At 33.7% G+C, this 12,368-nt stretch overlaps 1 protein-coding gene across 1 annotated transcript in view; it reads left to right on the top strand.

Moving 5' to 3' along the window:
• The window catches only part of DYNC2H1 (dynein cytoplasmic 2 heavy chain 1), a 367,421-nt gene that overhangs the window by 48,325 nt on the left and 306,728 nt on the right, over positions 1 to 12,368 (top strand). The window contains exons 26-32 of the mRNA XM_061204011.1: positions 277 to 659; positions 2,366 to 2,498; positions 2,603 to 2,720; positions 4,295 to 4,407; positions 6,489 to 6,608; positions 9,614 to 9,764; positions 11,518 to 11,723. Of these exons, the coding sequence (XP_061059994.1) occupies positions 277 to 659; positions 2,366 to 2,498; positions 2,603 to 2,720; positions 4,295 to 4,407; positions 6,489 to 6,608; positions 9,614 to 9,764; positions 11,518 to 11,723 (1,224 nt within the window). The remainder of the gene's footprint in view (positions 1 to 276; positions 660 to 2,365; positions 2,499 to 2,602; positions 2,721 to 4,294; positions 4,408 to 6,488; positions 6,609 to 9,613; positions 9,765 to 11,517; positions 11,724 to 12,368) is intronic.

The following is a 12,368-nucleotide window of genomic DNA, read 5'->3' as shown; positions in this document are numbered from 1 at the left end:
GTGGTTTGCAATGGATGCTTAAATTTTGTTTTTTTTTTTTAGAAGTAAAAAGCATAAGGCAGAACTCTGTATGTATTTGACCATGTGAACTAGATATCTGATATCCCTTAATACATTTGCCAGCAATTCTCTTGGATTGATGAAAATATATCCACTTAAATTTTTTTTTTCTTTATGGTGAAAAGCCAAATAAAAATATATCTCCTTATAAAATAGATATAACTTATTTATATGATAATGTTGAAATAATAAATATGGATATTTTGTGTTAAATAGGATTTAAATAGTCGGGCACAAGGTGAAGTTACAATCAGAGAAGCTTTACGAGAACTTGATCTTTGGGGAGTTGGAGCAGTATTTACATTGGTTGATTATGAAGACAGCCAAAGTCGAACTATCAAGCTGATTAAAGACTGGAAAGATATAGTAAATCAAGTTGGAGATAATAGGTGCCTTCTTCAGTCCTTAAAGGATTCTCCTTATTATAAAGGATTTGAAGATAAAGTGTCAATTTGGGAAAGAAAACTTGCAGAGTTAGATGAGTACCTACAGAATTTAAACCATATTCAGAGAAAGTGGGTATATTTGGAACCCATTTTTGGCCGTGGAGCATTGCCAAAAGAACAGATGCGCTTCAACAGAGTTGATGAAGATTTTAGGTCAGTACAACTACATAAGACAAAGACACATATGATGGTTTTTATTCATATGGTGAGGTACTTAATACAAGCTAATTACTTTTACATTATTAGCATCATCTGTGTCTTCAACTTTTTTTCTACTGGATCCTTCTGAGAAATTAGTTTCTCTCAGTCATTTACTTCTTGAATCATTTTGATCTGGTTTCTGTCTTTACCACTCTACCTATATTAATAATATTTCTATAGTATAATAGTAATAATAATATTACTAATATATACCTAGTATTTCTTAAAGTTACCAATTACTTTCCCATTGTAAATCTGATGGACATTTTTTATTTCTCATTTTACTTTATCTCTGACTAGTATCTAATAGAGTTGAAAATTTCTTCTTTTTTAGAAAGTCTGTTCTTTTGGCTTCTGTGATCCTGTCCTTTTTGGTTTTCTGCCTGTTTCTCTGGTTCCACTCCTGACTCCTAGTCCTCAACCCTCTCTAAACATTTAGATGTAGACATTCTCCACCTTTCAGCTTTAGGTTTCCTCACTCTATATTCTCTCCTTAATGATCTTAACCACTCTCAGAATCAATTCTCATCTATTTGCTGAGGTCTCCTCAACTTATTTATTGAGCTCATATTTCTTTTCTGAGCTCCAAATGTATTAAATATCCTCAACATGTCAAAACTAAATTCATGAATTTACCCCCAGTCCCTTTCCTACAGTCCCTTTTCTTTTCTCTCTGGTTTCTTTCCCGATAAATGGTACCACCTAACTGCTCAAGGCAGAAGCATAATGGATATCTTTGACCTCTTCCTCCATTTCCAAATCCATTTGTTACCAAATTTTGTTGATTCTAACCTACTAATCGATTTTATTATATCTTTTATATCTCTACTTCTTTGATTTTATTCTGAAGTATTTTTGTTGTCACTCACTTGTACTACTGGCTAATCTTTTGACTTATTCTTATTCTTGTCTTCTCCAGTAAGTTTTTCACACAACAGCCAGAGTAGTCTTTTAAAAATGAAGTCCACATTACTTCTTTCCTTTATTCCATTAAGTAAAACTTTAAAATGACTTTCTATTGCTCTGAGGATAAAGCAGATCTAAGGATCTGCTCCTTGTCCATTTCTCTAGCCTTTTCTTGTGCTGCTCTCTCTCTCTCTCTTTTTTTTTTTTTTGGTTTAGTGACTCTAGCCTTTAGTTTCTCTAACATACCACGCCCTTTCTCAGGGTCTTTGCCAGAAACTGTTTCCCTCCTACTCATTGCCTTTTTCTTTTTCATTATCATTCAAATCTCAGCTTAAATTACTTCCTCAAATAAGTCATAGGTTAGGGATTTCCACATTAGCCTTTGTACTAATTCTTTCTTAGTACAAAACAGTCCTTTGTGCTTTTCTTTCTTAGCATTTATCATAATTTTATTTGAATATTTGGAGAAATTATTTAATATCTTTCTCTGTCACTGGGCCATTATCTTTATGAGGTAAGGCTTAATATTTGTTTAGTGAGTGAATGAAATAAGAGAATGTACAATAATGGAGGTTAAAAATGGTAATGGGATATTATTAACTTTGAGGATTATTTATTAGAAGTATAATAATGTATTGCTGTTATACTGATGTTACTAGTTTGTTTTAAGCAAGCAAAAAAAAGTCTCCATATCCCTCTTTCAGCCAAAAACTGTTAAAATAGATGTGAAAATAACTTTTTTTCTTCTGCAGATCAATAATGACTGACATCAAGAAAGATAATAGAGTCACAACGTTAACTACTCATGCAGGAATCAGAAATTCTCTACTAACGATACTTGATCAGCTTCAAAGATGTCAGAAATCATTAAATGAATTCTTGGAGGCATGTTTTTTAAAAAAAATCTTTGTATAATAAATTATAAAGTACTTTAATATCTTAATTATTTGAAAAGAGATTATTCTTTTTGTTTTTTGTTTTTTTTTTAGGAAAAACGCTCAGCATTCCCAAGATTTTACTTTATTGGTGATGATGACTTACTAGAAATACTGGGCCAGTCTACTAACCCATCAGTGATTCAGTCTCACCTTAAGAAACTGTTTGCTGGTAAGATTGAACATTTATTCAACAGATATTTATTGAGTTTCAGTTATCTGCCAGGCATTATGTTAGGCTCTTAGGCAGACTGTTGAATAAAATACAGGTCGTACACTCAAAGAACTCTAGTTTAGTGGACGAGGCAAGCTAGTAAGTTGACAAATATAATATACGACAATTTCTATGGTCGACATAAGTATGTGTGTTATAGATGCATCTGTGAAGACATTTAGCTCAGTTTTGGGTATGTAAAGATGACATCTCAGGTGAGATCTGAAGAATATATAGGTCTTAGCTAGAGGAAAAATGGGGAGGCAGAGGGAATAGGATGTGCAGAGGTCTGAAGTGAAGGAGAGCATGTCCATTCATTATTGAGTTTAAGGTCTTTTGAGTGATGTCCCAGTGGAGATACTCAGTAGGCAATTATTGTTAGCAGAGGTACATGGGATGGGGATGTAAAATTGGGAGTCATCTGTGTATAGATGATAATTAGGCTATAGGAAGAGGTGAGATTACCTGGTAAAAAGTGTAGAGTAATAGTGCCATATACTTCGATGTTGTTGAATCATTTTAGTTGGGTAATTGCGTTCGGAATTGGTTTGCTACAAACACGATGATTATTATTTTCTTGAAATATTATTTGTTGGAAAAGAGCTGTATTTTTCAAATTAACTTTAAGAAGTAAAAAATTTTCATCATCTTCACTTGCAGTCAGGGATTAGCGAACTGTAGCCCCATAGGCCAAATCTGACTAGCTCTCTGTTTTTTTTTTTTAAATAAGGTTTTGTTGGAAGGAATACAGCCATGTCCATTATTGTCTATAGCTGCTTTTGTGCTACAAGCAGAGTTGAGTAATTGACACCGAGACCTTATGACCTGTAAAAACCTAAGATATTTACTCTCTGGTGCTTTACAGAAGTATTTATTAACCACTGTACATCTGAAGCTTTAGAGTGCTTATATCTGTAACTGTGATTTTGCCTGTGGAAGATAGTAGAAAGAGCTCTTGGAATCAGAAAGCTTGCTTTCAAGCTCTACCTCTACTATTTATTAGTTATTAATTTACCTCTCTGAAATCTAGTTTCTTTCTTTAAATTGTAAATAATAACTTATAGGGTTTTTCTAAAAATCAAAATTAGGTAATGTGTTTTTTTATATACTATAAAGTGAGTGCAAATTTTGGGGAAGGGAAGTCTTGTTTGCTCTCCCCCTTTCCTATTATCTTTTTGTCTCATATAATGTAAGTGGAATCATTGGTACATATTCTTATGCACTCATTTGTGCCTGTTTTTTTTCACTCATCATAATGGTTTCAAGATACCTAAAACTATATTTTATTCCTTAAAATAGCCAGTTGTTCAAATATATCACAGTTTCTCTATTCATCTGATGGGCATTCGGTTGTTTCCAGTTTTGGGTTATGAAAAGCTGTTCTATTTCATTATATAACTGAATTAATATAATTCTAATATATTCTATATTATGAAGTATACTTTATGTATTATGTGGTAATCATATATACTGTCTAATAATTATGTCTTTAATAAAGCTTTTGCATATAAATTGTTGCTTTTGTAATGTAGGCATTAACAGTGTGTGCTTTGATGAGGAATCAAAACATATAACTGCAATGAAATCTTTAGAGGGAGAAGTTGTACCTTTTAAAAACAAAGTTCTTCTGTCAAATAATGTAGAGGTAAGTAATTCTTTTTCAAGTGTGAAAGTATAAAGAATTAATGATATGAACTTTGTATCAAAATTAATTCAGTCAATTTGTAGAGTAAGTTGGTTAATTTAGGCCTTTTGGAAACTTGTATCTTTTTTTTTTTTTTTTTTAATTTTATTTATTTATTTATTTATTTTTGGCTGTGTTGGGTCTTCGTTTCTGTGCTAGGGCTTTCTCCAGCTGTGGCAAGCGGGGGCCACTCTTCATCGCGGTGCGCGGGCCTCTCACTATCACGGCCTCTCTTGTTGCGGAGCACAGGCTCCAGACACGCAGGCTCAGTAGTTGTGGCTCACGGGCCTAGTTGCTCCGCGGCATGTGGGATCTTCCCAGACCAGGGCTCGAACCCGTGTCCCCTGCATTGGCAGGCAGATTCTCAACCACTGCGCCACCAGGGAAGCCCGGAAACTTGTATCTTAAAAAATAATTTGTTTTGTTAGGTTCAGAATGATTTGATATTAAAGAGAATATGTATTTTTAGTCATTGGAAGGCAGCATGTAATTTTGAAAACAACTTTTGCTTTGGAGTCAAGAAGACTTGGATATTAATTGTAGCTCCACAACTTATTAGCTATATAACTTAGAGTCTCAGTTTTCTTAACTGTAAAATGGGAGTCCTACTAGCAAAGACTTTCTGTTGAAAATTAAATGAGATAATTGGCTTTGGGTACACTATAGTGTTTGGAACATAACTACTCAATAAGTTTGTTCTTTTTTTTTTTTTTCTTTAAAATCTGAGTTGTATGAGATGATTTAAGTGAACAAGTAAACTTGAAACTAGTGCATTTATAGTACAACTATTGATTAATTGGTTCTGCAGGACTAGAAGTGAACTGTCAAAAGCCTATTACAGTTATATAGCTAAAGCCAACAGCAATAGGATGTAACACATTGAATTGTAATTTTTAAGTTCTAGAGGTATCTTTCAACTGCAAGTCAGGGCCATGCCTTATCATGCATGTATCTGTACATTTCAGTAAAAAGTCCATTCCTGGTTAGGCCTCAACATTTTATTGGATGTTGAGTATATAAATCAAGTGGTTGAAAGGATAGAAGGTTTGTTAAGTAGCTCCCATATTTGGTGAAGAGATTTGTTGTTTTTGCTGTTGTTTTCCTTTCTTGCAATTTTATTAGGACTGGATGAACAGAGAGAGAAAGAGCTTTTAGCAGCTGGGGGTAGTGCAGCGCTCCGGGAGCTCTTGTGATGATTAGCAGAGTAGGTGTCTGCTGCCTTGCACTGAGAGCTTCTTACTCTTTAGCTGCAGTGGCTTTTGAACTGGGCAAAAGTTTGTGCTATTTTTAATGCTGGAAAGTGCTCTAAAGATAAACAGTAAAAAGCTAGAACTTAAAATAGGTAATGATGAAAAGCTATTTAAGATTGTAGTTTTTGCTCTTATATTTTATTGCAAATGATACAGTTTTTAAAAGTTAAGTAGTGATTCTTAAATATGCATTGCTATTTTTATCAATCATCATTATTATTTTAACTTTAGTTTAAACTTTTATTATTTTAGCTGTAATCAAATGAGTGAAAAATGTATTGTTTTGACCTTGAAACAGAATTAGTTTTGTTTGAAGAGGGATCTTCACTCCTTAAATAATATGGTTCACCTTAATGAAGCAATCCCTTCCTATGGTTACAGCTTTCTGAATATAAGATCATCAGGATAATGTGAGCCAGGGGACCTAGCTAATCATTGTCTCTAATTTATTGGCCCAGCTATCTAGTTTGATTTATCATAATGATGAAATGAATGGGTTAGTTTTTAAATGTTCATAGTTTTTTGGTTTGTATAGATGGTGATAGTGATAACTAACTACAAATTTCTGAGTTTTCACACTTAACATTATCCCAAGAGGCGGAAAAATAGTTTTCTTCATTTAAATCATTTATTAATAAAAAATTATATACCATAGAACACATTTTGGGAGTGTGAGAGTCAATAAGAAATTATAACTTTCCTCCTGAAATAAAAGAATAGAGTCATTAGCTTGTGTTTTTGTTTTATGACTTGTGTAATAAGAAATAATATATTTTCTAATTTTATTTTCAGACTTGGTTAAATGATTTAGCCTTGGAAATGAAGCAAACTTTGAAAGAGTTGTTGACAGAATGTGTTACTGCTGGACGAAGTTCTCAAGGTGCAATTGACCCATCCTTTTTCCCTTCACAGGTAAGGGGGCTTATGTCTAGAGTACAGGTAGGCATGGTGTCATTGGAAGATCCCTGACCTAGAGATCAGGAGGCTTAGACAACTGGGATCTTTGTTTTCTCTTTATCTAACAGTTAACATTGACTAATTGCTTAATTTCTGAGTCTCAGTCCCTCAGCTGTTAAATGTGAGGGAGCAACAGCACGATAGTGAAATTCTCTTCTAGCTCCATTAGTTTGCCATAATTCAGACGCTTTCAAGCAGAAGGCCTGCTGAGATCTAAACTACCCAGGCCACTGGGGAGTGGAACTGGGAGGAAGAATTAGTCATGTATTAGTTTCCTGGTTCCAGATGATTAGTCCATCATTGATGGAGAGGCCCAGGATCTATAACATTGTCTCCCACCCTTCCCATGGACTCATCTAGGAGTTGGAGCTGGTGGGAGTTTAGTAGTGTTAGTGTAGGTCTGAAACATAGTCACAGTACTGAACTAGAACTTTGGCAGGGAAGAAGAGCACTAGGTTTCATGGTTGTTATAGAGATTGCTGCAGGTCAATGTTCATAGGAACTCATTCCTGAGACACTGGATGCTAGATATGTGTCTTACAAAACTTGTTCTGGGCCTTATTAAAGTGTAGCACTAAGACTTGGGTTAAATATCCTGCCTTGTTCAGGATTAGTTTTATTGCTGGTTGAGACTAACACTACGGAGGTAGGATATCAGGAACTTTAGTTCTTAGGGACTATGAAAGGCAGGCATTGAGATGTTCTATGATTTCTCACAGGAAAATCTACCTAACTATTTTTTGCTTTTCAGATTAAAACATTTAGTAGCTATTGGAACAGGGTTTTATGTTGGTTCTTTTAAAGCATGAGAAGTTAAATAGGAAACTTGGAACATTTTGGATTCTTAGCCATTTTATCACTCATATCATTTTGTATCTTTTAGCTGTTTAAGTCAAACTAAAATATGTTTAAAAAATCTTGTTAAGTTCTTAGAGAAAAATAAAGGTAGTCATTGATGAATAATAATGCCATTGCAAAGTCAGAGTTAAAATGCTTTATTATCTCTGGAAATGTTTCCTAGTACTCTGTCAACTTCCAGGTAGGATTTAAATTGACTTAGAGTAAAAGCCACAATATTAAAAAATATACAAAAGTAAGAATTGCATAATAATTAGATTGAGGAAATGACAGTTATATCAGGAGATATACTGGGAGCTACAGGCTAAAGAATGTTGCTGGATTTGAGCCTGAAACTTAGTTCTGGGCTCTGAGCAGTCAAGTAAAAATATGAACTACTGAACATGTATACAGTTCATAATCTATCAAAACAAAGAATTCTAGTTTATTAGCAGTTAATGTTAAGAAAAATTTATCTCAAGAGCATTTATGTAAGGGGATTGAATAGTATAACTGGTTACATGAATGTCTGGTACAGGTTACTGTGTACTATTAATTCAGTTCTCTAAAGACATCTTTGTAAGGAACAGAAAGCACTTTCTGGTCTGGGAAGGAGGCAGCATGATAAAGTAGAAAAAATCTGACAGACCTTGGTTCAAATCCTACCTTTGCCAGTTATACTTTGAGTGATTCTTTTTGACACTTAGTTAAGAGGGTATAATAATACCTCCACGGCAACTCATTTTGAAGATTGAATTATATAATGTTTGCAGAGCACCCTTAGCGACCGTTACATTTTAGACAATGTTAGTGTTTGTCCAGGTATCTTAATGGTAATGTGACACGAGAATTAGTTAAGACTGTATCTTGAGTATCATTTCTGTTAGCCTCTCATAGATAGCAGACTGTTAAAAATTGAGATATTGATGTGCATTATTATTAAAATTTATTTATAATACAGAAATTCAGTAGTATTGCCTGAGTGGAAATCCATATATATAAGTATTAGGTTCAAGGTGACAAGTGAAGATTTTCATATGAAAATTAAAAAGCAAAGTCTTTTCTCACAAAGCAGATTTGGATCTGTTTAAACGCTTCACCATATACTTGATTAAAGAAGCTGGTGAGTTTTGTACTACAAAGTATGAGAGGTGACTTTGCCCTGGAAAGTTACTAATTGGCTTTCTCTTTTGTTAAAGAACTTAATGTGGTATTTGTACAATGTTCTAAGAGCAAACAGCAGCTTAGCCTGCTATATTAAGTATTAAAATTATATATAGATAATGAATTAATCTGATAAATAGAGGCATTTGATGATATTTTCTGGATGCTAAAAGGTATATATAAGAAGAAAACAATCTGTTCAGTAGTTAATTGGTCAGTAGATTTAGTGTTTTTATACGATGATGGATCATGTCTTTAGTTTAAAGGAGGATATTGGTTTTCCTTGTTTATCTAAGAACTGTATCAAAGTATTTTAATACAAGTTTACAAAATCTGGTGTTTAAATGTATCATTTGCTTTATCAGTAACCTTGATATATTGATAATATTATAGAAATCCTCTCAAACGGCATTAATATTTCATGTTTTATGTAAACGGGAAGTTGATCTGTATTTAGTTTCTGTTTATGGGTATTAAATTGAAAGATTAAGACAGACTTTAATTTAGGATAAAATTGGTGTTTTGAAATTGTAGACTTCAGTAGTATACTGAGAGATTATTTTGGAATGCTAGAAGATTACTCTTTTTATTAAATAGAATGCATCATACTCTGATATCTCTGCATCTTACTGGTTAAAAAGAAGCCATTTATGAGGAGAGTCACGGGAAGAAAGTACAAAGCACTTAGGTTATAATAAGCTTGGTGGGCTCTAAGACCCAAAAATAGGCCTATAGGAGAATAGTAAAAGATGAGCTCTGAGAAGTAAGCTTGGGCTGCATCGCACATGCTTTTTCTACAAATGTATTGCTCTATTAATATTTGAGGTGCCAGTAAGACATTCAGGTAGAGAGATCCAATATGTAATTGGAAATTTGGAAAAAGGTATCTTTCCTTAAATTTATAAAATATTTCTAAGTAAATTCAGCTTTTAAAAATAATTTTTCTCTTTATTCATTAGATATTATGCTTGGCAGAGCAGATTAAATTCACTGAAGATGTAGAAAATGCCATCAAAGATCATAGTCTTCATCAGATTGAAACACAACTGGTGAATAAGTTAGAGCACTATACTAGCATTGATACAAGTTCTGAGGATCCAGGGAATACTGGTATGGGAAAATATTCCATTTTCTGCCTACTTTTGGGTTATTTGAACATTTTTTTAGTATTCTGTCTTAATTTATCTATTGTGCTTTTGTCTGTCAATCAATCATCTATGTGTCTATTTTGGAGGTTACTTTAGGAATTACAATATACATACTTTTATATTGTACTTAGAATCAATAATTTACTATTTTAAGTGGAATGTAGAAACCTTACCACCATATGGGTTTCTTTATCCTCCCCTTTTTATGTTGTTTTCAATCTATATAGATATCTATATAGATTGAAAACTCCATGAGATTATAATGTTTTTCTTTAACCGTCAAATGTATTTTAAAGGACCTGAGAATAGTCTATTATATTTATCTAGATGCTTACCATTTCTGTTGCCCATCCTTCATCCTGATGCTCCAAGTTTCCTTCTGCTGTCATTTTCTTTCTTTGAAGAATTTTCTTTGGTGTTTCTTTTAGAGCCCGTTTGCTGACTATGAATCTTATAGATTTCCTTCTCTTGAGAATGTCTTCATTTCACCTTTATTATTGTCTTTTCTGATGTGAGTTGATTTTTTTGGTTCTTTTCATGTTGAATGATTTTGGATTGTATCCTGGACATTTTGAATATTGTGTTATAAGAGTCTGAGTCTTATTTAAATTTGCTGGATAATCTTGATATTTTTCTGTTAGCAAGTAATCTTGTTGGGTTCAGGCCACAAGTTTCAGCCAGCTTTCTGTGGGTTGTGGTTCCAATGTCTGTTCTGTCTTTGCTATACTCTTGAGATCTTCCCCACATGTGTGACACCTAGTGGCCAGTTATCAAAGTCTTTGGTTTAATGTTTAGGATGAGGTCTGCACAGCTCAGGCTGAGCTCAAGGGTTCATAAAGTTTACAGGGTCGTTTTCCCAATCTTCTCCCCTTCCATGGTCTTAGCAGTGATTTTGTGGTTCTCTTGGGCTCCTCTTTTGGTCCTCTGGCCAGAAAGCTGGAGTTTCATGTACTGTACTCTCCTTCACACTTTCTCTGACTGCGCCCATGTCTTGGACCAGTTGATGGGAGAAAAGAGAGAAAAAGAGCAATTAGAGTTAGTACCACTGTCTTGGGATCATAGCTCCTCTGATTTCAGAGGACAGTTCCCTTCCTTCAGAGTTTTAGGCATTTCTGGGTCTCAGCTGCCAGCGCTGAGACTCCTTTTCTGCTTTTCAAGTCTGAGTTAAAAGCCTTCTCCTGGACCTCTCTCTGTCTACACCAGTATGGGTTTCTGGCAGCATTGAATCCAGACCCATGGATATAAAAGAGGAAAAAGAAAAAGAAAAAAGGTAAATTTACCACTGGTTTGGTGGCACTTCTAATTCTGCCCTTCCCCAATTTGCCTGATACTCTTTACTTTTTCAGAGTCCTAAATAACAGTTCAATGTATGTTGTCCGTGTTTTACACCTGCATTCAGAGGGAGAGACAGGCTGAGTGTGCTTACTCCCTTGCATAAGGAACCAGAACCCTGGTTTCATTGAATTTTGATATCTTAGTTTTCACACACACAATTCTTATTGGTGGGTTTGACATTCTTTTGACTTGCATGATATATATTACTATACTATTCAAATGTATCATGAAATTACCATTTAAATTCATTTATTGAGAAATCATATGTGTGTTTGTGTGTGTGTGTGTGTGTGTGTGTGTGTGTGTGTGTGTATACATAAAATCATAAAGTACATAAATCACAGGCTAACATTTTCCCCAATTATTTTAATTGTATACAGAATCTGGCATTCTGGAGCTTAAACTTAAAGCACTTATTCTTGATATTATTCATAATATTGATGTGGTGAAGCAGTTAAACCAAGTTCAAGTTCATACAACTGAAGACTGGGCTTGGAAAAAACAAGTTAGATTCTATATGAAAAGTGATCACACATGTTGCGTTCAAATGGTGGATTCTGAACTTCAGTATTCTTATGAGTACCAGGTATGACTTGTGGCAGAAATGTTTAATTTTTCCAGTTAGAAATTATTTACTTTAAAGGAAATTTGCTATTGGATGAAAGAGTTATTTTTATTTTAGCTGTAACTTTTAAGAATTTTTTTGGGGTTATTGTCTTCTATTTCATCATAATTAAAAAGATGTTATATTGGAAAAAATTCTATATACAAAAAAAGTTAAAATAATGGCAGTGTTGTGCTGAATTCTCTAAATGTACCTTTTCTTAGAGCAGCATTTATTTATACAGATTGAAATATAGCTTTAATCTAAAGAGAATTGAATATTAGGCAACCTCAATGGAAACAATTTGGTTTGTGCCTCCTTTTACAAGGCCAAAATTAGTGCAATTGTTAATATGTCAAAGTGTGTTTGTTAAATATTCTCAGTTTGTAAGGTAAAACAATTTTCAAGCAAATAACCTAGCTCATGTAACCTGTTCTCAAAAAATCCAGCTGTATCCTCTCTGCCTTTTTCCATCATAGTGAATCAATCATAAGGATATATTTGACATTTATGTTAATAAGCATATGTCAGGAGAGTTGCCAGCTGGCTCTTTCAAAAAGGAAATGTATTTTGAGACCCAAATCTGTCCACCTAAATTAAAGAAAAACTCTATAAAATGCAGCTTGA

This window comes from Eubalaena glacialis, chromosome 10, assembly GCF_028564815.1.
Source record: "Eubalaena glacialis isolate mEubGla1 chromosome 10, mEubGla1.1.hap2.+ XY, whole genome shotgun sequence".
Classification (NCBI taxonomy): Eukaryota; Metazoa; Chordata; class Mammalia; order Artiodactyla; family Balaenidae; genus Eubalaena; species Eubalaena glacialis.
This window is presented reverse-complemented; position numbering and strand designations above follow the sequence as displayed.